The 26,135-nt window shown below is 42.7% G+C and overlaps 1 protein-coding gene across 1 annotated transcript in view; it reads right to left on the reverse strand.

The window, feature by feature from the left end:
- The window catches only part of Oca2 (OCA2 melanosomal transmembrane protein), a 284,223-nt gene that overhangs the window by 63,265 nt on the left and 194,823 nt on the right, over nt 1-26,135 (reverse strand). The window contains exons 21-22 of the mRNA XM_052763431.1: nt 23,114-23,207; nt 18,884-18,977 (exon numbers count right to left, since the gene is read on the reverse strand). Coding sequence (XP_052619391.1) covers nt 18,884-18,977; nt 23,114-23,207 — 188 coding nt within the window. The remainder of the gene's footprint in view (nt 1-18,883; nt 18,978-23,113; nt 23,208-26,135) is intronic.

Here is a 26,135-nt window from a genome sequence, read left to right on the forward strand (position 1 = left end):
CTCAGCTGAAGGAGGAAAGTAATCATCAATCTTATCCAATTGTGAACACTGTCAGCTACAACAAGACCAGCCTGGAAAGAATGCCCACTGGTGAAATAATGGCACAAACGTCATGGAAACAACCAACTACTTTCTCATTAGATTTAAGTCCCATTCCACAAAATGAAACCCACACCTAGCACCATTATCTGGCCAAGAACCTGTAAATAGAAAGGTCGCAGAACCTAGTGGATAACTCACTATTATTATTATTCTACTAAATGGACATGGTATGAAATCAACACTTAATGACTTGTCATTATAACTATAGATTAGAACATCTCTCAGTTCTCTTCAGGGAGAGATGCTTCTGTTTGCAGTATATGGTGATCAACACAGAGACCCACAACTGGTTAAGATACAGAGAGTGAGAGACTGTGGAATTTTCAGTCCAAAATGTAACATCTTTGTCATGCCCTGTCCTCCCAAGGTTCGGGGATCATTGCTGAAGAGGGATGGGAAGATTGTAAAAGTCTGAGACAGTGGGTAGCGACAAGGAAATCATTTTCTGTATGTACCTGGAAAGTCACACATATGAACTCACTTTGTTTTGGGCAGCATGCAAAGACCTGTGCAAACTCAAGCCAGACAAAATCTCAGCATGGAGTCAGGGTGGACCTGAAGTCCCACCTGTAGCTGAAGAGCTATTGGCAATTGATAGTTGCTAAGAGAGGTAAAGTCGGTTTTCTTTAAGGATGTCACCCCGGTAGATGAACCATGCTCCGGAGTAAGGCTGTGCACCCAAAGCTATATGAGCAGCACAAATTAGACTCCCTTAAAAGAATAGGAGGGCATAAGGTTGGGTGAGCAGGGAAGGAGGATAGAAGGACTGGGGTGGGGGGTGACAATGTTCAACATAAATTGTACAAAAGTCTCAAAGAAGGAGAGAGAGAGAGAGAGAGAGAGAGAGAGAGAGAGAGAGAGAGAGAGAGAGAACATGGTAAGCATGTCCACCAGCTCCTGTCCTGTCAGAGGCAGCATTGAACATCTTGTGTCTATCACCATTGTCTTTCATTTACCGCCATACAGTTTATGCCTTTTTGGGGGGTGAGGGTTTGAGACAGGGTTTCTCTGTGTAGTTTTGGTGCCTGTCCTGGAGCTTGCTCTGTAGAGCAGGCTGGTCTCGAACTCACAAAGATCCACCAAGCTCTGCCTCCTGAGTGCTAGGATTAAAGGCGTGCGCCGCCACCACCCGGCTACATTTTATACTTTTATATTCTACAGTCTAGTACTTTCATGGTCTTTAGTATCATGACTTTCAGTTTCTATTTACAAAATCTATCTTCTTTCTTGCTTTTTAACTTCGGTTAAATTTTTTTCTCTATCTTAATGTTTTTCTGTGGATCTTGTAACACAGCAGACTATTATTTGTTCCTTTTACCTCTAGCATTGAGTGGCTTCTTCCTAACCCCTGATCAACACTTTGCCAAGATTAGTCCTAATCTTGAGAGTGTGAAATATGTAACTGAAGTCTCCTTGGAGCACATCATGAATTTCAATGTCCCATTAGACCTCGCTGTAATTACAGCGATGTGATGGATATTTTCTCCTGGTTGGAAAGCTTTGAATGAAGATGAAGTACTTTCCTTTAATGAGCTTTAATGACCTTTACACCTCATGGTTCTTATCTTCCTTTGCTCCTTTTTAAAAAATGTCGAGATCTGAATATGTAAGAGTATTTTCTCCAGTTTCTGTGTTCTGGAGAGGGAAAAAAGCATGGCTGTGGCAGGGTGTCTTAGGGGGAAGCAGCTGCAGACTGGCTGGACTGGGGTGACTAAAAGGGGTCTTTAGGGGACAGCCTTGGGGAAGCCGTGGTGCATATCTTCCCGTTAGTCAAGTCTGTAGTGGTAGGAGAAAGAGGATGCACAGAGTGGAGGTGGGACCGAGGGAAGCTTCACATCACAGAAGTCTTCATACAAAGAGGGTTGTTTCATCTCTTTGAAGGTGAATGTTTTTGAAAATTTTTAAAGAAGAAAAATATATACTGGATTTGGAATGAATAGTATGTTCACTAAAATAGCAGTCCTGTAGGACAAAATAAAACTGTTTAGTTTAAAATGCTACTTATCTTATAATCAATATTAATAAAAAAAAATTTGACACAGGATCAGTCTGAAGGCTTCTGTAGAAGGTCTTTGTGGAGAACATACGTACACAGCTCTTGGCCACTGTGCCTGGGTGGTTAGAAATAATCCCCAAATAGTATTTAAACAAATACTGTGTGCTGAGATACCATTTTCTTCACCAAATTAAAAAGGTTTAAAAATTTATACATAAAATAAATACATTTTTTAAAGATGAATGTTTAAATGTTGAATGTTAAAATACCTTCCCTACAGTTTTGGTGAAGGTATCCTGTTATCTCATGTGGTGAGGAGCATGCTGGGTAATCTGGAAATAACCAAGTGAATGTGGTATCAAGAATCTTTACAATAGTAAGTCTGCCTGTCCCTCTGTGTTCTAGAGACGGGTGCATATTCCAGCGTCATGACAAGTCCAGTAGAGTCTAGGAACACATTCAACCCGCAGGCTGACCCACCACAGTGGACCTCTAGAGAGTGATGACTGACATAAATGCTGACGGGGACTGCCATTGAGCTGCATTATTAAGTTTAAATAAAACAAGATGCATAACAGCATATAGAATAGTTCCCATTCTCAGTACTTTAAAACAATATATACTCAGGGAGACATGCATATGTTCACTATAAACAATCAATGTTGACTATTTCTCAGCAGGAATTTTATTTTGAAGAATGGAGGAAAAGGAAATGAAAGAAATAATTACAGACACTTCCCCCATTCTCTAGCACCTGGTTTGAACCATAAGAGATTCCCAAGCCTGCCACCCCTCACTCACATTTCCATCACACTATGAACAAGCAGTTAAGACAGATAAGAGGCCCGGACTTCCTGCCACACTTCCCCCACCTCATGAGTACCAAACCTGGAAAGAGTAGAAGTCCCCAGACACTCCAACCCAGTCCACACTTCCTCCGTACCACCAGAGCAAACACAGTGTCCTCTGGACATGACAGGACCACTGGGCTCATAAACTCACAGCAGCTATGCTTGCCTGCATAAGACCTGTATGAACTCAAGCCAGTCAACATTCTATCGTGGAGGGGGCAGGGGTTCCTAAGCTCTAGCTGAGGAGCTTTTGACAGCTGATGGCTTCTAAGGGACGGAGAGTTAGATCTTAAAAATGTGGTTCCTGCCAGGTCTATCATGCTTCAACAGGTGGTCATGTATGGACAGCACAAATATATTTAACCTATAATATATAAATAAATAACATATAAACAACTTTTAAACTTTTCTAATTTGGTGAAGAAAATGGTATCTCAGTGCACAGTATTTGATTTAAATACTATTTGGGGGTTATATCTAACCACCCAGCCACAGTGGCCAAGTGTCTATATTTGTTCTCCATAAAGACCTTCTACAGAAGCCTTCAGACTGATCCTGTGCCAACATTTTTCCATTAATGCTGATTATAAGATAAGCTGCATTTTAAAGAAAACAGTTTTATTCTGTCCTACAGAATTGCTATTTTAGTGAATGTACTATTCATTCCAAGTCCAGAATACTTTTCTTCTTTAAAAATTTTCAAAAACATTCACCCCCAAAGAGATGAAACAACCCTCTTTGTATGAAGACTTCTGTGATGTGAAGCTTCCCTTGGTCCCACCTCCACTCAATGCACATATGGACCCCACAAACCGGAGTCAGTGGATCACTAAATTTAAAAAAATAAAAGAAGAGGTTGGGGACAAGGAATCAGAAGTGGGTCTGGGAGGAGTGAATGGATGAATATGATCAAAATACATTGCATGAGATTCTCAAAGATTAATAAAAAAATATTTATTTCAAAAAAAAATCTCATAGGTGATTCTTAGCATAAGTTTTGAAGTAAAATCCCAGTGTTTGGAAAGCCTAAATTTAGTATAAAAAAATTCAAGGAGATAACGCTGTCTTCCAGAAGCTGAGAGAACAATGGAGAGAAATTATTGTGTTGGAGAAATCTCACATGCAGAAATTGGACTGTCTGGTCCTGTATTCTTTGTAATTTCTGTGAGTCGTTTAAGGGAAAAAATACAAAGGAAACTATGAAGATGCTATAAATTCAATTGCAATGTCCAGCTCACAGGACAGCAGAGACTGAGCTATTTAAGTTCTAGAAGGAAAGGGGGTTTCATTTTAAAGTTAGTGGGAAACTGGTGTGTTATTAAAAGGCTAGAAAGCTAAATATAGAGACATTAACAGACACAATCACATCGTTGTTTCAATCAGAAGGAAAGTAAATCATCTTTCAAAATACAGACTTGAATTTCTAAAAATGAATTTCTGTTCATGTTTTTGGTTACTTTAAACTGACAGATTTTCAAAAAAGAAATTGGATAAAATGGCATGTATAGCACAAGGCATTCTTAGGGTAAATTCTATAACTCAACAGAGATTTTGCTGGACTTGCCTTATGACTGGGGTTTGTCATATTTTTCATCCACTCTTGGAAATGATAGAATGGAAAATGGACCTGAATCTAAAATGACAGCAGAGTGTATCACCACCTCCTGCCCTGGGTGGCACTGTGACAGACACTCTTGTTTCATTCTCCACACTCACTCTCAGACACACTCTCTTTGAGTGATTCTGATTCTCTAAAGACACTCACAGGGAGTGACTCCTCATTGGTGGCCTTCTCCACTCTAGCTTGTCCAGGCTCCATCACATACCAGTGCCTTCTCAGCGGTCCTGGTCTGGACCACACCATTCGGCCACTCTTAATGGCGAACACCTGAGGACAATACCCACACTGAAGGAGCCTGTCACTTTTATGCTCAGAACCTCACAGAATATTTGTGGAAGAGGCAGAAAGAATTCACACAGAAAACCACTTCCCAAACACTCAACTATTTCTGGTAGATCTTGAAGTGCTGATGAGGACATTTGGATGCTCAGGTGACCCAGACAAACTCATGCTGGAAAACACCACTGCAACTCAAACTGAATGCAACATCACCAAAAGACTGTGATGAAAACTCTCCATTTAAGTGTGAATGTAAGGCCTGAAGATGCCTCCTCAGGGCCAGACTTCTCTTCTGAGTCTGGGGAAATGCTGGAATGAGCTCATAGTACGTAGCAGAAGCCGATTGCACCTGCCTGGGACTGCACACCGTAGAAAGGAGAGCTAGTTCTCTCTGGATCAAGTAAAAGATGAAATTCAGGGTTCTCCAGTACCCTGAGAGTGTTAGGGGTTCTCTGAGACTGAGCAGTCAGAAAATAGCTGCCCTAGCCTGCCAGCTAAGTCATCCTGAAGATGAGCCATGCTGCTGCCAGAAAAGAATACGTGAAGCTGTCTAGGGAAAGAACAGCTCACCTTGGGAAGGCAGTTCCAGAGAACAATGTTGTGGAATATTATTTTAACTAGGCAAAGGTGTACTACATTTGTTTATGCTGTGGAATATTACTTTAGCTGTGTAAAGGTGTGTTACATTTGTTTATGCTGCCTTTGTTTAATGATGTAAAGGTGTGTTACACTTGTTTATGCTGCCAGAAAAGAATACATGAAGCTGTCTAGGGAAAGAACAGCTCACCCTGGGAAGGCAGTTCCAGAGAACAATGTTGTGGAATATTATTTTAACTAGGCAAAGATGTGCTACATTTGTTTATGCTGTGGAATATTACTTTAGCTGTGTAAAGGTGTGTTACATTTGTTTATGCTGCCTTTGTTTAATGATGTAAAGGTGTGTTACACTTGTTTATGCTGCCTTTATTAATGATGTAAAGATGTGTTGCATTTGTTTCACCTTGCCTGACTAAGGCACCTGATTAGTCTAATAAAAAGCTGAACGGCCAATAGCTAGGCAGGAGAGGTATAGGTGGGGTTGGGAGGCAGAGAGAATAAGTAGGAGGAGAAATCTAGAAGAAAGAAAAGAAGAAGAATGAAGAGAACAAGGGAGAAAGAGAAGGAGATGCTCAGGACCAGCCAATCAGGCAGCCACCAGTCAGCTAGACAGAGTAGGACATACAGAAGGAAAACGTTTAAAAGCCCCAAGGAAAAATGTAGATGAAGAGAAACCGGTTAAGTTATAAGAGCTAGCAAGAAACAAGCATAAGGCTGAGCACTCATAACTAATCTTAAGTCCCTGTGTCATGATTTGGGAGTTGGTTGGTGGCCCAAGAGAGAAATCCTGGTACAGAGCAAGGGCCAGGGTCCCGTGGACAAGAAGCCCCTACTGATATAAAAGTGAAGAAAGAACAAAGCAGGCTTGTAACAAAAGTGAAGGCATTAGAGTATGTGTTAGGTGGATGCAGTGGGGAAAGAAAGGAAGAGAGAGAAAGAAAGAATGAAAGGAATGCATGTATATATATATATATATATATATATATATATATATATATAGAGAGAGAGAGAGAGAGAGAGAGAGAGAGAGAGAGAATAAGTAATACACACATAATTGGTAAATAACATGATAAATAGATAGTAATAGGTAGACAGATAATAGCAGTTTATAGATAGCATACAGATGATAGATGCATAGATAAATAGATAAAAGATAGATGATAGATAGAAAATAATAAGTATAAAGAGATATATAGTGAGATAAAATAATACATACATGTCTTAGTTTGAGTTTCTATTGCTGTGACAAAACACCATAACCAAAAAGCAAGTAGGGGAGGAAAGGGTTTATTTGACTGTATGTTTATATCACTGTTCATCATTGAAGGAAGTCAGGACAGGAACTCAAACAGGGCAGGAACCTGGAGGCAGGAGCTGATGCCAAGGACATGGAGGGGTGCTGCTTACTGGCTTGCTCTCCATAGTCTGCTAAGGCCTGCTTTCTTATAGAACCCAGTACTACTAGCCCAGGGGTAGTACCACACACAATGTTCAGGGCCCTCTCCCATGAATCATTAATTAAGAAAATGCTCTATATCCAGATCTTATGGAGGCATTTTCTCAGTTGAGGTTCCCTCCTTTCAGATAACTCTAGCTTGCATCAGTTGATATAAAACTATAATGGCACAATACATAATAGATAAATAGATGATAGCAGTGGGACTGGAACGCCAACCAGTCACAAAACCTTCAACGTACAATCTGTCCTGACTGCAAGATGTGCTGGGGTAATGGTGGCACAGAACTTGTGGGAGTGGCCAACAAATGACTGGTCTAACTTGAATCCTATGCCATGAGATAGAGCCCAAGTCAACCACTGCCTGGATGGCCAGGAACCAGAGGCAGGATAGCCCAAAGACCCAGGATAGAACCAAACATGACTGGCAAAAAGAAAAAAAAGTCAGTGAAATGATTCCTAATGATATTCTGGTATACTCATAGATCTGTGCCTATCCTAAGTGTCATCAGAGAGGTGTCATTCAGCGATTGATAAGACAGATGCAGAAACCCACAGCTAAACACTAGGCAGAACCGGGAAACCCTGAAGAAAACAGGGATGAAGGACTGTAGGAGCCAGAGGGGTAGAGGACACCACAAGAACATGACCCACAGAATCAACTAAGCAGGGCTCATAGGGGCTCACAGAGAATAAATCGACAATCATCAATCCTGTATGGGTCTGAGCTAGGTCCTCTGTATATACCTTATGGCTATATAGCTTGGTGTTCTTGTAGGACCCCCAACAGTGGGAGTGGGGAGGGTTTCTCTGACTCTTTTCCCTGTGCTTGGGACCCCTTTCCTCCTACTCCATTGCCTTGTCCAGCCCTGATATGAGGGTTTATGCCTACTCTTATTGTAACTTGTTAGGCCATGTTCAATGAATATCCCTGGGAGGCCTGCTCTTTTTCTGAAGGGAAATCCATTGAGGGGAGCAGTAGATCTGAGGGAGAGGGGAGGTGGGGGCGGGGCAGGGGGAGTGGAGGGAGGGGAAACTGTGGTAGGGATGTAATATACAAGAGAAGAATAAAAGAAAAATAGGGAACAAAATGAATAAATGGTTAGCACAACTTTTCTGTGTCCCCTCTCCTGCACCCTTCCATAGTTATCTGGGTTTTGAAGCTTCCTTTATCTATCTAGGATGCTTTTGCCCTTGTCTCAAGTAGCCCTCCAGAGCTCACCACCTGCCCAGCTCCTGTGCCATTAACTATATTCATTCTCGGGATGGCTGATCAGAAGCATGCTATATTCAAGATACCCAAGTCAGAGCAGCTCTAAACTGAAGTCTTAGCACAAACCAACAGGGCAGGTTTCTCCTGTTGCTCTTAAGAACAAGGACCTGAGTGGACGGTGACTTTGTCCAAGTGAAAGCTAAAAAGTCCTGTTGTATTGGGTCAGCAAGGGGACAGAGCAGGGAGAAGCGGTTGTCTAACCAGCGTGAGAACTGAGTCCTCCACATGCTTTATGGCACATATGGCTACATACACACACAATAATGATGGTGATGATGGTGGTGGTGATGAGGAGGAAGAGCAGGAAGAGGATGATAATGACAATGACGATGATAAATGAAATTTAGAAATAAAAGGTATCTGTTGCTCCAAGAAGACAGATGTCTACTTTTCCGGCAGGGTTAGAGGAATGTGGAAAACGGCCTTCTTCTCTCTCCCTTCTTTTTCTCCATTTTTTTTTTTGGCAAAATCTATAGATAAGACCAAGTTTAAAATTCACATCTAAAAACCATGAGTCTCATAAGTATGATTTCAGGCCTCGGGAGGAAGTAAGGTGTCTGACTCTGGTACCGTAAGGCTGTGCACACAGTATAATGCTTAACCTTTAGAAATGACCCTGTATTACATTAGCATCTGCAGCGACCTTTGAGAAAATAAAAATGTCTAGCCAGAGGTCCCTGAGGCAGTGGCTAGGTGGGCTTTATAAATCTACAAAGGATCTTATTCTGACAGTACTGGCCAATGGTCACAATAAGTAAAGCCATGTTGTCTTTAAATCTGCTTCAGGAATACTTCAGGAATAGTGTTTTCTAAACAGTTTGTTTTCTGGATATATTTTCACTTTTTGCTTCATTTTATCAATGTGTTCATTTTTTAAAGCCTCATAGAAATTAGTTATGCTCCAAAAAATTTCAAAAGAAAACAAAATGTAGAGACAGACTGTACAGAAACTGGATTCCATAAAAAATTAATTTAACACGTCTCCACATTTAAAGAGATAGCAAAAAGTCTACATTATCAATTGATAAAGCAGCCTTTTATAGATGTGTGTATACTGTGTGAGTAGGAGTGAAAAGGGGTATTCTATTTCCCTGTGGGAAGAGACACAGAAGACTACATTTCTAAGCTCAGTGAAAGAAAAGAGCATCAGAATAATCTCTACTCATAAATAATTAATTTTGATGAAAAAAAAGGGATGTTATCCTTTCCAGGAAGTATAGCAAAGATGCTCTTGGAAAGAAGGGTAGGGTACATGGGCACTGCAGAAGAAAGAAGGTACAATACCAGGTTAATGATATCCCTGTCTTCAAAAGGAGGGTGGATCTCTGGAAAGCACTATGAAAGCAGCCACAATACATTCATGCATCAACATGAAAGACGTACTAAACCACATAGATCTCACGCCTGCCAGTCTAGCTGAGAACATAAGGGGCCATGAACAAACATCAGTTCTCATCAGGACTCTCTTTCCTCTCATGCACCCGCCCCAAGCCTGTGCAAACAACTGGCAGAGCCCAGGAAAACTTAATCAAAAGAGAAAAAAGCAATAAAGTTTCTAAAGTTGAGGAAACAACAGCTGGAACTAAGAAGGCCAACCTGAATGTAGAACTGCTTCAAATGACACAGGGTGCAGAGAAGCCGTTCACAGGGCTCTGCATGACAGCCTTGACAGCATCCTTGCTGAGGAGAAGACAGAAAACAGCAAGACAGACGCATGCACCCATTCAGGACCGAGGGAGGAGGTGGGAAAGCAGTGAAGGGGGAAAGTGGAGACTACTGTAAGATAAAAGAAACAAAACATTCGTGGATTGGTTAACTCCCAAAGCTATAAAGAAATAAACAAAACTCGGAAGACAGAAACTGTAATCTACAGCGAAGGCCAAAGATTGCGGATTAACCATGAATGTGGTGGGCCTGACTCCAGCTGGCAGCCTGTCCATGAAGTACAAGAATCCAAACTCAAAGACACTGTAAAACCCCATACAGATGTTTCCCAAAAGTCAAATGTAAACTAGGAAATAATACTGTACTGTAGCACTCTGCAGGAATGATATACCCTCAAACACAACGGAGTTGGGAGACAGGGTGTTGAAAAAGTAACTTGAATCAAACCTTAAACTCTAAGAACAGAAGCAGACAAAAACATGAAATGAGAATTCAAAGTAAAGACCTAATTATGCTAGAAATGAAGATTAAATTCTAAGATGCTTCAGAAAGAATAAAGTCAAGTGAAAATGTAATAAAGGATGCTGGAGTAACAAAGAAAACATTCTCATATTTTTATGAAGATTAAGTTAAATAGGAAGCAGTAAGACTCCACAGAGAGAGAGAGCCAGGAAGCAAGGAATATAACAAATATTTAAATCTGTGATCCTAGAGAACTTTGTGGAACTAAAAGAAAACAAAATCCCACATGTTAGAAAGCCCATGGGACACCACAGGACATTCTAATAAAACTGAGATTTCAAAGATAAGTTTTTAAATTCTCTGGACCTGTAGCAAAATGAACAAGAAACTTATAGATACCATGGAATTCATTCCCAGCAGACTTCCCAGAAATGTGTGTTGGTGGGTGTTCACTGTCAACTGGACAGAATCTAGAACCACCTGTGACAGGCCTCTGAGCATACCTGTGAGGGTGAGGAAACATCCAGATAAAGGCTGGTCTCGGGGCATGCCTGTGGTGAATTATATCAGTCAGGTTAATTGAGATGGGAAGTTCACCACCTGTGGGGAGAATCATTTCCAGAGCTGGGATCCTGAACAATTCAAAAGAAGAAAGACAGAGATAAGATGGCGCTCTCTCTCTCTCTCTCTCTCTCTCTCTCTCTCTCTCTCTCTCACACACACACACACACACACACACACACACATACACACACACAAACATACACACACACACACACACACACTGCTCAAGGAAAAATCATAGAAGGGGGAATAGAAAGCATATAAGAGCATAGGACAGAAATACATGCAATAAAAAGACATCTTCTGGACATGACATGGCCTTCCCACTTCATGCGGTCACTGCAGCTGGGTTATCTTCATAAGACCTGCATGTGATGAGGCCCATCCCCATTTCCTCGTAGATGGGTAGGGGTCCATAAGGCTCCTTCCTTCTTGGGGCTATTGGCAGTTAAAAGCTGTTGGGGAAGGAGTCTCATTTCTTTGGTGATATCACTACTGATAAATTAAGCTCCAGGAAATACCCTCGCTCAGACAAAATATTTAAGTCAAACTCAGGGAGTCACACACAAAATGAATACATGAAAGGAGTAGACGGACATGCTGAGAAGAAGGGTTTTAACAGGAGAGGGGGAGGAAGAGAAAGGAGAGTGAATGTGGAGACAATGAAAATTCATTACAGACATGTATGGATCTGTCACACAACCAAAGGAAAAGAGAAAAGAAACTGAGCAGTGTCTATCCTTCCCTGCTCCCTAACTACCGCACACTGTGTCCAGACGCCTCGGGCTTCTGTTGACAGGGATTTCCCCGTGAGAGACTGTGTCCTTGAGCAATGAGCTGAAATAAAGCCTTTCTCCCTTAGGATGCTTTGGTCAGGGAATTTTATCACAGCAATAGGAAAAGAAACTAAGGCGCATGTGAAAAGGGAGGTGATAAAGTAGTGTCTTCAGAGACCCAGAACAGAAGCCAACCCTGTCATGGAGCAAGAATGTCTAAAGCTCACTTTAAATCTACAGGAACTCAAAGAATATTCTATATAGGAGTTGTTCAATATTAACCTCATCCATCGGGCTAGAGATGGCTTGCCAGTTAAGAGCACTGGCTGCTCTCCCAGAGGACCTGGGTTCAACTCCTTGCACCCATCCAAAAGCTCATAACCATCTGTAACTCCAGTTCCAGAGGACCCAATGCCCTCTTCAGACCTCTCTGGGCATCAGGCACTCATGTGGTACACAAACATACATACAGACAAAATGCCCATATACATAAAATAAATAAATAAAGTTACTTTTAAAAAAAATACGTTTTAACCTCATCAATCAAGATACTAGGCAACCTTGGGGGCGGGGGGATGAGCCAGTGGTGAACATACAGTAGGATTAACGTTAGATCTCAAATAGAAACCATCAAAGAAGAGTAATTCATACATGTTCTCTGTCTAGCAAGTAGAAATTAATCAAGGAGCAAGTAGATAGAGAAAGAACGAAGGAGAAAATAGACTCATCCATGGTCACCTAGCTGGCAACTGGAAGCCAAGGGACATCTAAGATCCCTTTGTAAAATTTAAGATACGAACGTAAACTAAAAGGAAGTCAAGGCCGGAGGTAGCTCAATGGTTAAGAGCCCTGTTGCTCCTGCAATGAATTGAGTTTGGTTTCCAGCACCCACATAGGGGTTTACAACCATCCATAACTGCAGTTCCAGGGAGTATAACAGCCTTTCCTGACTGCCTTGGGTACCAAGCACACATGTGGTACACATACATATATACAGCAAAGCACTCGTATGTAAAATAAATGTAGTCAAAGTATGTGTATCAGAAGTTCTTCCTTCGTATAAACAAACTGGATATTCAAGGTTTTTAAAAATGAAATGGAAGATTTGAAGGCATTTTACTTTAACTTAGCCCAACATTTTTCCCCCTCTTTGTAATAATGGGTTTTGAACCTAGGGTTCATGCATGCTAGATAAGAGTTCTACTTTTGAGCCATACTCCTGCTTTTAGCTTTTCATTTTGAAACAGGATCTCACCAAGTTGCTAAGCAGTGGTGGCTCTGGACCACAGGGGCATTCTATCTCAGTTCGGGAGATCAAATGTGATTTATAGAAATGTGAGCTTTATGCCGGGCGGTGGTGGCGCACGCCTTTAATCCCAGCACTCGGGAGGCAGAGGCCGGCGGATCTCTGTGAGTTCGAGGCCAGCCTGGGCTACCAAGTGAGTTCTAGGAAAGGCGCAAAGCTACACAGAGAAACCCTGTCTCGAAAAACCAAAAAAAAAAAAAAAAAATGTGAGCTTGTGAGGCTAGACCACCAGGCTAGCTCAATTCCTAAGGTCAACAGGCTCCTGTATGCAGGCCATCCAAGCCTTCCAGTGTGATGACACACACACATCACACACATCTACCACCCACTGATACTGAATTATAGGTACTACCAAGAGGCATAGGTCTGTCCTCCTTCCCTGAGACACCAAACAAGTACCTTAAAATCTCCATGGGGACCTTCTTCTCTCTAAAGATAGAAAGGTAGAGGAGCCAATGAGTCCTGTGCTTGGATGACCAAGGAGGAACACTTAAGTGAGAGCCTTCTAGATCTTCAGAAATTAAGAGCCCAGAAATGAGGGAGAGTTGATTTGTCCAGTCATGGTCTCTGCCTAGCATGGCTGTCTATCACAATGCTCATCTCTGTACCCCTTTCTTGACTGTGCTCTGGGCCTGGATCCTGCCCAATCATGATGGTGGAGATAGGAAGCTTGTAACATGAAGCAAGCCATCCTGCTGAGACCCCTGCCATGGTTAGTAGTAAAGCAATTCTCCATATTTAGGATTACTCTTTTCATTGTCGGCAGAGGCAGATGCAAGTCTAAACAGGAATCAACTGGTCAAGCATTAAATCTTGCACTTTGTTCCTGAGCAGCAGGATCAACAATGTACCCAGAGTCCAGTGGGAAGATGTACAATTAGCATCTACACTGGCTTGAACAGCAGCTCACAGTCTCTTTCCCACATCTCAGGCTCCCACAAGTGTCATTCAAGTTAATGTCTCAGCAAGATTTACAATGTTACTAGTTTCTCATAAACTAGAGAAATGTCTCATATAATAAATCTCCCCGAAGTTATCATTCTTTTTTTATATGGGGACACCTTAATATTTTGGACTCTGTCCCTCACATTTTCCATGGTGAAAATTTAAATTTCCAAATTCATATGTTAAATGTTTGGAGGTGATATCACTGAAAGGTGACTGACTCATCTGGAGTCCACTCTCATAAATGGAATGATCTCGTGCATTAATAAATTGATGGACTATTGAGGGATTGGCTTTATTAGAAAAAAAAAATGCTCTCTGACACTCTTGCTCTGCCTCATCCTAGGATGCCCTTTTCTATGTTACTATGTAGCAATCAGGCCTGCACCAGGTGCCAAACAGATACAACAGCCAATGGTGTAGATGTTCAGCCTTCAGAATTCTGAGCTAAACAAACCTTTATTCTTTGCAAATTACCCTGTCTTAAGTATTTATTATATTGTGATACAGCAATAGGAAAAGGACTGTGGCCTGGCAGTGATGGCTCATGCCTTTAATCCCAGAACTTGGGAGGCAGAAGCAGGCAGATCTCTGTGAGTTCGAGGCCAGCCTGGTCTCCAAATCGAGTTCCAGGAAAGGCGCAAAGCTACACTGAGAAACCCTGTCTCGAGAAAAAAAAAAAAAAAAAAAAAAAAGAAAGAAAAGAAAATGGACTGCGGTAGTTGGTCTTGATTGTAGAATGACCTAAGAAATATACCTCTAGGTATGTCTAAAACACATTGCCAGAACAGGATAAACTGAGGAGGGGAAACTGACCTCAGAGTGGGCAGAACCTTCCAAACCCTGGCTAAATGTAAGGAGGCTGGAGAAGAAGCAGTGTGTGCACACCTGCCTTCACATCTTTCTGAGCAGGCTTGTCCATTACTGCTGCTGCGGTCCTCTGCTGATTTCAGTCTTCTAACGTGGACTAAAGACTAGTGGCTCTCAGGGAATGTGCAGGCTTTCAGCACTGGCTCTCCAGGGAACGTGCAGGCTTTCAGCATTGGGTTGAAATGGATGAATTATTCAGCTTCGTGAGCTGAGTAGCTAGTAACAGGTACTGTGGCTCTCCGGTGCGGAGGCGGACATTGTTGGATAACCGCAGTCTAGCATGTAAACTAATCTAATGAATTACAGATGTGGTTTGTTGTTTGGGTGGACTTGTATGTGGGAGAATGTGTAAGAGTTTGGAGCTGTGGCCTAGAGATGTTCCAGAATGCTGTAAGCAGATTTTAATGGATCGTTCTGTTGGGAATGTAAAGAATGCTGAGAGAAATACAGATACTAATAACCATGCTCATGAGATTTCAGGGGGAAAGAGGTCTCTGCTGGAGATCGCACTGCAGGTCACTTGTGTGATGTTTTAGCAGAGCATCTGACTACATTTTTCCCACTTGTTAAAATTTCTAATGAAGCCAAATTTCAAAGCAATGGACTAATTTGCTCGCTAGAGGAAATTTCAAGACAGGATAACCTTGGGGCTGCAGGGTGGCTGCTTCTCACTGATCTTAGACAGGTTTACAATTCACTCACAAGTCGAGCAAAAAATAGGGAAAACAGAGTTTGGTAATTAAAGGACCTTAAATAAGTTTGAAGTTTCAAACAAGCTGGGTTCTGACAAAAAAAAAAAAAAACTGTAATTTTAACCACCTTTAAAGGGTGACCCCAAGCTCTGCACTGGGACAACAGACAAAGTGTCTTGATGTCAGGGCCCCATCCAAGGCTGCACTGTGGCCATGTAAATTCACTGGAAAGGAGCCTGAGCTGAGAATGCTACTGGAAGGGCTCCCTGCTCACAAACAACTGCCCAGAAGAATTTTGGTCCAGGTTCAGCTGCCTCAGCACTCATGACCACGTCAGTTCTGATAGGAAGATGCTGATGACGTCACTAGTGGCAACAAAACCTGAAGTCATCACCCACACTGCGCTGACGTTGTAGGCACACAAGAGGGAAAAAGATGAGTTATGAAAGCTCTCATCCAAGTTTTCAGAAGGCTGTGAGTTGAGGGAATGTACAGCAGGGTTGGGTTCCCTGAAAGGAAACGCTATAAACTTGAAGCCTAAGTTTGAGCCATGACTCCAAGTGATTGGAGATTCCAGAAATGTGTAACACTCACAAAAGAAAGCTGAAGGCAATGAATTGCCTGGCCCAAGAGACAAGCCACAGGAGCAGAGATGAAGGTGCCAAGCTAACCAAAGCAGGCAGAGCGTGAATCATGTCATCCAGAGTTCTAGATGCCAGGCCTGGGGCTGTTTCTAGGATGGTTTCTGTCTTTGTTCGGTCCATTCTTTCCTTGCTACTGTCTTGTTCCTTTTGGAATCAGGTTATTTCTTCTGTGCTGTTATATACCAGAAGTACATAACTTATTTATGTTTTGGTTTTACACAGACCCTTAGCTAAAAGTTTCTTTTTAATCCCAGAAGGAACTTTAGACTTTAGAACTGTTGGAACTGAAATATTATGGAGAGTTTTGAATTTGGACTGCCCAGGTTTTGCATGATGAGATGGTCGTGAATATAGTCATACCCTAGGAAAATTGTTATTTCTTACTCCAACAACCTTTTACTCTGCTGGCCTAGAAGACATGATTCCAAAATGAAAGCATGATATTATCTCCACTAAACTGAACATTAAGACTTCCCCATGGTTACTTTGGATTCTTCGTGTCTTTGAGTCAACAAGATAAAGTAGGGATTAAATTAATGGCAGGTGTGATTGGTTCAGCTGACCTGTGGAAAACTGGACTTCTATCACACAACAGAAGTAAGATTACATAGGGAGTGTAAGCAATTGATGGAGCATCACTTAGCATTACTGTGCCTTGTGGTTAGTTCAATGGGAAACACAATCCAGTCCAAACAGTATGATTAAGGAACATAAATGCTGTGAGTCTTTCTTTTCTGTTTTGTTAAGAATGTATTTGTAGCCGGGCAGTGGTGGCACATGCCTTTAATCCCAGTACTCAGGAGGCAGAGGCAGGCAGATCTCTGTGAGTTCGAGGCCAGCCTGGTCTCCAAATCGAGTTCCAGGAAAGGCGCAAAGCTACACTGAGAAACCCTGTCTCGAGAAAAAAAAAAAAAAAAAAAGAATGTGTTTGTAGGGATGGAGAGATGGCTCAGTGGTTAAGAGTACTTGCTCTTGCAGCAGACCCAGGATCAATACCCAGCACTCATAACTATCTATAACGCCAGTTCCAGGGGATCCAATGTCCTATGCTGACCTCCTTAAGTACTAAACACACATGTGCTGTGCATAAACATATACAGGCAAAACACTCACACACATAAAATAAAATACAATTTAAAGAGAGTATGTCTTTGTATCTACATTAACATACTAAGTAAATATCCATGTTTTCTTTCCCTTCTGTTCTTTTACCATGTAACATAACATCAACTATCAGCACTTCAGTACTGTCAAATCTGTGTTATCATATTTAAGTTATGGGATATAGAAAGAGTACGTATTCCTCAAAAGACTTTGTCACATATTCTGTGGAAAGAATTAGTGACTTCTCAGTTGTATAGGCGGCATCCATATCATCTTAGGAGTAGTTGTGACTCTGTCATTATCATAATTTAGAGGACTTAGGGAAATGTGATTGAACTTCATCATCAACTTGACTGGATTTAGAATTGCATAAGAGTGACAGCTGAGGACACGTCTGTGAGGGCATTTCCAAAGAGGATTACCTGAAGCGCACGGGGTTGGGGGTTAGGGGGGAGGTCCACCCTTGGAGTGGCTTGACCCTAGCTCACATATAAAAGGGCCCAAGGAAAAAGAAGTTGCCTGCTAGCCTGCCTTCAGTTCTTCCTAAGCAAGTATAACTGTTACTAGTCACTTCGGACATGTGACTCCAGCTCCTTTTGTCTTCCACTATGAGCTGGCTACCAGTGACTCTCGAGGAATCTTCTAGTTCTTCAGTGCCAGATGGGAACCTCAGAGGCATCCATCTCATGCACAGAGCAGTTACTAGGTTTTGAAACGCTCCACTATGCAGCTAATCATTGTTTGACCCCTTGGTACCTGTTCTGTGAGATTGTCTGATCCTCCAGAGAGTCTTGCATGTTACAGTGCATTATACTAAGACACCACTCTTAGTCCTCAAGTAGGTGTGACACTCAGGGCTCTTGTCCAAGCTCAGACCCGGGCAGGAATTACCTTGCAGAGGAACAAGTTTCTAGGGTAGGATGACTGTCTCCAAGAGCCATAGTCTCTCTGCCACTTACCCAAACTTATGTTAGAATTCTTCACATAAGGGTTGGCAGAAGCCCATTACTGTGCATATACCAAGTTCAGTTTCATGACTCAACACCAGATAAAGATCACTTTGACAGGACTGTTTCACAGGTGCCCCTTGCTTCCCTTCGTCTCCCTTCTTTGCTTGGAAAGTGCACCTGGGCCATGGAAACAGAGACACATAGGCAACCAAGAGCAGAAAACGAGCCTAGTCTCTCTGGAACAGATTTCCTCTTGTAGATATCAACTGTATCCCTGACAACACTGAGTCCGTCTCTGTGCAGTTCTCCTGCAAAGTGCTCACATATGAAACACCTACTTCCAGCCTGCCTTCAGCGTGGTTAGCTTGGCCCTAGTTTTCAGTATTATTCCTGAGTCCTTGCTAACACCTTTTTTCTATGCACTCACGACTTTCACTATCTGTTCCCAACCAAGATTTTCAAAATGTAAAATCATGAAGTGTCCAGCAAGCTTACAACTATTTCTTAGCCATTTCTTCAACCCAAATCATTCAGAATATGATGAAGCTAATTTTAGTAACAAATATGCCTTGATCTGAGTTGATATCACCTGTACCAAAGTCTTTAATCACCAAATCACGAATATCCAAGTGTTCAGCATCATGCATTGGTGCATTTTTTTTATTAAATTAGTTTAAGAACCTGATATTTAAGGAAGTATTTTAAATGTTTTTTCTAATATTTAGAGTACCTGAAAAATTCCATGAAAGAGAATCCATACCCATGCTGCTCTGCAATTCCTGCACAAACAACATTCGCAGATGCTCCAATCAGTGTCCCGTTACCTGGAATCAGAAATTAAAAAAAAAAGTAACAGTCAAGCTCATCTTGGAAGCTGATCTCTGCTCTTTTCTTCTATTCAAAGGCTGTGGTTTGATGGTTACAGTCACCATCAAAGTGGAGGCTTTGAACATGTCTGGAAACACAAACACATTGCAAAGAAGAAAGTGAATTATCTGTGTGTAAATGGCATGCTTCCTTTACAGACTGTATTATCAATGCTCTATATGATGCTAAGGAGAATTGAAAAGGTCCCTGTTGGAATCAGGTAATATGCATCTCTTGGAGAAAAATGCAAGCAAAGCAAACGACCACGGGTGGCAATGTGTGTCCCTTTTTAAACAGTGTAACAGGACCTCAGATATGAACCTCAGGACTCTAAGCTCAGACATCTGCTAGGAAATTCTTTCAGCAGATGAAAAGGGTTAGAAACATCAGGTGAAACAATGGCATAACCTGACTTCGCTCATTAACATAAATATTTTCTTGAATAAGCTTTCTTTGTGCAAATGGGATGAAAGAACATGCTGTGCACACGGGCACTTATGCCAGTCCTACAATCTGGGTGAGGAAAACAGCCATGGCTATCCCATCAAATTATTCTCCCCACCCCTTCTTCTCTCCCTCACGCAGTGATTCGTTCAAGATGGACTTACACAGAGGAGCCCAAGAGCCTCTTCTTTCTCCCTCATTGGAGCCATCAGTATTCAAGTACACAACCCAGGCTCCACCAACTTAGCTCAGGTCCGACATCAGTGCATGAACAGTAGGGAAAAAGCCTGTCTCCCCTGAGAGCTGGTGAGCAGCTAACCCTGCTGTGGAGCTGCTACAGTGTGTGAGCAGGAGGAAATGATGCTTCTGAAACTGGAAACGTAAACACGGTGAGACAGAAGAGTTCCAGAGTCTCATGAAGAAAACAATGGCAGGGAGATTGGAAAGCTTGTTACAGTATCAGGGGTGAGAGGTGACAAGCCCGGAGCTTGAATCAAGGCTTCTGCCTCCAGAGCAACATCAAAGAGGAGGAGCTTAAAGGTGTCTAGGGATGTGTCATGGATAGACACCGAGCATCTGAAGGGTCTGAAACAGGTAGCATCGTACAAGTCATGGTTTTGCTGGCCCAGACTACCTACCTCTCCTGGGTGTTATTTTCAGCTGTATCCACACTATCACCTGTCTGTCTGTCTATCTGTCTGTCTGTCTGTCTGTCTGGTCCTGTTCTGAGCCTAGAGACCTGATAAATGAGACTCTGCATCCTTGCCAAATGTGATAATTAGTCTTAATTGTCAACCTTACACAACCAAGGGTAATACGCCTCTGGATGTACTGGGGGGAGATTATGTTGACTGTTAATTAAGGAAGGAAGACCCACCCACTATGGGTATCACCATACCCTGGCTGGGATCCTGGGCTGTGTAAGTGGAATGCCGATGGAACCTGACCAGACACTGTGTCACAGGGTTTCTATGGCTGTGATGAACACCATGACCAAAAGCAACTTGGGGAGGAAAGGGCTTATTTGGCTTCCACTTCCATATTGAAGGAAGTTGAGACAGGAACTGATGCAGAGACCCTGGAGGAGGAATGTTGCTTACTGGCTTGTTCATCATGGCTTGCTCAGCCTGCTTTCTTATAGAACCCAGGACCACCAGCCCAGAGGTGGCACCACCCATGATGGGCTGGGCCCTCCCTCATCAATCACTAATTAAGAAAATGCCCTTCAGGCTTGCCTACAGCCCTATCTCCTCTCAAGTGAGGCTCCCTCCTCACTGATGACTTTCGCTTGTGTCTAGTTGACAGGAAACTAGCCAGCACACACTGCAAGTTCCTATCACCTTGATTCCCCACCATGATTGTCCCTTCAACTGTGAGCAAGAGTAAAATTTCTTCTATTAAGTTGCCTTTGTCTGAGTTTTTTATCACAGCAACAGAAACAGAAGCCAAGGTAGTCTGATGGATAAAATATGTCTTAGTTTCCAACTATCTGGTCAATGCTTCCCAGTTCACACAACACATTACACTTCCAAAGCCAATCAAAAGCCTCCACTTAGAGTGTTCATCAAAATTGTTAACCCCAGGGTTAATGACGTTACTGCTTCCCTTTGGAGTTTCAGTTTAAAGCAATGAAAAGGGCTATGGATCTGGGTGTGAATGACGTCCTGAAGAAGGTATGCTGTAAACGTACATAGTGACACCGAATGGTACCCTTCCATATAGCTCAAAGGTACATTTTTGTGTTAGGTATTTTGTATCACAAACCCTGAGTCAGTGAGAGATGGGGCCCCAGCAGGGTTGATGTACTGTTATCACCGAGCACGGTAAGTGTGCAGTGTGCCAGGAATGAGCACCTTCCAGCAACTGTTTAAAAGTTCTTGGTGTTTAAAACCTTACTGTTCAATAATGCTGAATACTTGCTTCCCAGATGTGCTAGGTGTCTAGCCTACATTAGCTTATTAGTCTATAATTAGTCCATGTTAGTGTCTCTCCTGGAGACCCCCTCCAAGTTTACCCTTCAGGAACTAGCCCAGGAGGCCTCTTGCCTTTTAAGAACCTGCTCAAACCCCCCTTCCCTCAGATCACCTTTGCTGACTGCTCTCCCCTGACTGTGCTCAGGGCCTCCCACCGTGGGAGAACATCCCCATCGTGAACATCCCCAGTGTTCCAGTCTTAGATTGAGTGGCTGGCTCCCCACCCTAGAGCACAATGCCAGGTTACTATAGCAGGTAGTTCACATGTTTGAATTTCATTGAAGTTTTTAAAAATCCCATTTAAGGGATGAATTTGCAGTGTCCTTGGATCTTGTTTCTGTTGCTGGTGTTAAATGTATCTATGAAAGAAACTCTGTTGTTTCCTGGAGCTGTTTCTCAGTTGGAAAAGTTTTTTTAATTGTTCTGCACTTCTATAAGATTCCAGCCTCAGTCACTGCATCCGACAAACTAGCTATCTTCTGAAACCATATATGTGTCACTGGCAGATGTTAATCCCGCTTCACAAATGAGCAGATAAATGAGCCAGAAAGTTATGGATTTGGTAGTCGGATAAGTCAAAGAACACAGAAAGCTAGATTATCTGGACATGCCTGGAGGCAACAAAAAATGTTAAATATAGCTAGCTGGTGTGTTTATCGAAGATTCTCCACAATCCACCTGTGTTCCCACAGGCGATTAAGCTGTCTGAATATAAGGACTCTAGCTTGAGTCCACTCCAGACAGCTACATCCGAGGCCCTCATGTATTAACCAGGGGTCAATTTCAACTGACAATCTCTAACTCACATTGCAGCTTCTTTAGACTTCAGCCCAAGAACCCATGTTTGACCTGTCCTCTTCCCTCTTCCTTTTAGATAGAGTCCCTGCTCGCCCGTGCATTGCTTCTGAGCAATGCAGCCCAGAGAGGAAGGCAGGAGAATGAGAGAGAATGGGCACTGCAGATTCTTCTGATTTGGATAGTGTGGTGCGTGAAGGTGCAGGGGGGGAACGTGTTAGCTTTGAACTGTCAGTAGTGATCGTCCTCAGACCATGGGGCTCTGCAGGGTGAGAAGTTGTAGGGAGCAAGTGAAGTCATGAATGAATATGTTGTTGACATGGGCACCAATGCCTCAGACACATGCTATGGTAAAGCCTTCCCCCCGGCGGGGCTCAGAGGGATGGCAAAGCTGTCTTCTGATCTGAATGTGAATGATAACGCTGTGTAAAGAAAATGTCCACCATAGCGTTCTCCCCCTGCAGGTTTACAGCTTGAAGACTGCTCCCCTACAGAGACTGCTCCTAATCTTGTCTCCTGGATCAGATGTTTGAAATAACCCCGCCTCCCTGTTCAACTGTACACAATAAACTCTGAGCTCCCCAGGAACTGCGACTTCTTTCTCTGAGTCCAGACCACCTGATCCCAGTTTTTCTGTATGCCCATGCTTTTTCCTTTTCTTCTTTCCCTTGCTGCTCCAAACTAGGGTTCCAGGACCCAAGGCATGCAAGGACAGGGCGAAAGCTGACAGGCTTCCCAGAGGAACTAAGGAATTCTGACTGTTCAAACTTTGAAATCAGGGTTCTCCTGAGTTTACTTTTGATTGACTATCTACCAGCTCCTTCTTTGTCTGCCCCACGGTGTCGGTGTGGTTTTCCCACAATGAAGTCAGGACCGCTTACCTCCCAGGCAGGCACCAAGAGCCAGAGCATACATGAGCGGCAGTGCAGGCAAGCTAATCTCAGGGTCTTGGCTCAGGTTCAAAAGTACAGGAATCTGTGGAAGAAAGGGATATTGTAGCCTCATGTCATAGAAACCTACAAGAGCTACACACTGTGACAGACGTACAGAATGAAGGGGCCTTACGTTATTATTGTTGTTGTTACTATTCCTACGCTATTATTATTATTATTATTTGTTATTTGTGTGTGTGTGTGTGTGTGTGTGTGTGTGTGTGTGTGTGTGTGTGTGTGTGTGGGTGTGTGTGTGATGGGGTGGAGGTATCACAGCACAAGTGTGGAAGGCCAACCTTGTAAAATGGAGTCAGTTCTTTCCTCTCAAGTTCACATGGCTCAGGTTGGCAGGCTTATATTCTTGGGTGGCAAGTGCCTTTAACCACTAAGCTATCTCACTGGTCTTCAGAGAGTTGTTTTCTTTTTGCTTTTTTTTTTTTTTAATAACCAGACTGTTAAATAAATAATTAAAAAAAAAGAGCACCAGATGCAGCGAAGGGAGCCAAAGAAAATTCTGGCATACACAAAACCTTGAGTGTGTACCCATCTGTCCGTGTCTGGTCCTAGCCAGATGAGGTTTCCTCATTTGAAGCTGCCCAGGCTGCTGCCATGGGTCACAGTGGATAAAGTCATATCCTGTCTCATGTGGTGCCTAAGAACCACGAATCCAGTGTTTATGAAATCCTGCCGGGGTCATGCTGTGCACAAGGCACCATCTCAGTCCACGTTAAATCACTCCTCCTCCAACGTGTCTGCTGTCACTTCAGTTGACAGATGAAGGCTGGTGAGACGGCTCGGAGGGCAAGGGTACTTGTTGCCAAACCTGTGGACCCAAGTTTGATTCCCGGAACCACATGTTAGGAGAGAACTGACTCCTGCAAGGTGACCTCTGACCACCACCACCACTACACACACACACACACACACACACACACACACACACACACACACACACACACACGCACACACGCACACACACACAGCACTGTCATCCACCACCACCACCCACATATACAAGAGAAATGTAAAAAAATAAGAGGATGAGAGTGGGGCATGAGAAGACACAATAGTGGTAGGTTTTACAACCAAATCATGAAAATAGTCTCTGCTCAGAAGCAGCACCCTGGGAAAGCTGCCTCTCACCACTGCTCTCCCCAGTCATCCTGACCTGCGGCATTTGTGCTAGGACATGTACAGAGTTTACAACCAGGAATATCAATTTCCAGAGAGTCCTACCAATAGCCAGTGGCCATCTTCTAATAAAAAAAATTTTGCATTATCATAACCAATGAAACATATAGGACTGTGACATTTCTGTAAGAAATGTATGTTGTGTTTTTAAAGTATCATCTCTTTGAGTGTATTTACAGCCAAGAGTTTGCTGTCCTGTGTGTTCGAGATACACTCTGATTATCCTTTTCTCAGAGTCTTGGTCCCCTAAATATATCACAGTGGTTTGCAGAGTGTGTCGACCTAAATCTGGCTACATGACTGCCAGTCAAAAAAAAAAAATGAAAGATGCCCTGAAATGTCCCTCCCAGGCTACCTTCCCTAGCCAGAGGACTCACTAATCACCTACCCATTGGGAAAGACCTGCAGCCCACATTGCCAAGCTAATGGAAGACACAGTGTGTCTTTGCTGCTCACATTCCTATTCCTCTAGGGACGGCCTTATTTAGCTCTCATAAATGGCATATTGGGATTCAATCCCAGATCCTCCTTCTGCAGAAACAGCCATGAATCCCTATAACTGCTGTGTTATTTAGCCTAATTACAGTCCACTCGGCCTGGCTCAGCTCTCTGTATTATTTTGTTTCTGAACATTTTAGAAAAGAAAAGGCTAAAAGCAATAATGGCATCAAGTGAAAAACAAAAAGGAAAAGCTCGTGTGAAGTGCTTTTGACTTTCATCATCTCTGAGTGTTTTTCCCTATGCCAACAGCTACAGCTGCTTGAACACCTTCTTGTTGGGCCTGGAAAGAAACCTGGGGTAAAAAGTTGCTGAAGAACAAGACAGCCTTCAAAATGTCACTTTCACACTGAGGTTAGATGGCAATATACACGACTAGGTATATCCAAGAAATCGGTCTTTTAAAACTATAAAATTATGTGCATAAATGGCCGTCACTTGAATTCAGCCCAGAATAAAAACAATAACATTTTAAACGTGAAAGTTGCCACACAATCTTTCCTGTTCAAGCCAAAGAGTTTGAACAGAAGAGGCTTCCACAATGGAAGAGTGTCTGTAAACTCTCAGTCCCTAGCACTTATCTCGGGTCTCCAGTGTAGCCGTGAGGGCACTGTAGCAGAGGTCCAGGAGTTCTGCTGCTACAGGGCTGCTCTTGGGAGTCCCACAAGCTCTTGCCTACTGCAGACAGGAGGAGAAGGAAGGAAAGGCAGGTGGGTGTGAAGGGCATGGAAATGTGTGTTCAAATATTAAAGTATCTTGACACCAGGATGCCAGTGTCCTCCATTGCCCATCCCATTCAGCGTTCCCTCCACCTCAAGCAAGCAAGGGATGAGCCCTGGCACATGATGGGGACCAGGGGCCTCACACTGACCCCTTCCTTCAGATACTCTATGGCTATTCTCATTGCATTAAATATTAGTAGTGCTAACTATTGTTTAATATTTCACAGTTAACAATGAGCAGTGAAGGGAAGGGCCCCAGGCAGAGGGCTAGCCACAGCTGTTGTCTCGAACGACAGTAACCTAGGAACACGCAGAAGTGACGAAAGTCAGAAACATTTTGCTTCAGTTTAAAAAAAAAAAAAAAGAAGAAGAAGCTAAAATAGCCAGGCATGGTGGTAAACAGCTTTTAATTCCAGCATTCAAGAGGTGAACTCAAGAGTTCAAGGCTAGCCTAGTCTATATAGTGAGTTCAAGGTCCAGGGCAACTTAGTGAAGCCTTGTCTCAAAAATAAATAAGTAAGTAAGTAAATAAATAAAACTAGTAACAAAATTAGTTCATC

The sequence above is a fragment of the Peromyscus californicus genome, unplaced genomic scaffold (assembly GCF_007827085.1).
Source record: "Peromyscus californicus insignis strain IS unplaced genomic scaffold, ASM782708v3 Scaffold_4__1_contigs__length_199733344, whole genome shotgun sequence".
In the NCBI taxonomy this organism is placed as follows: Eukaryota; Metazoa; Chordata; class Mammalia; order Rodentia; family Cricetidae; genus Peromyscus; species Peromyscus californicus.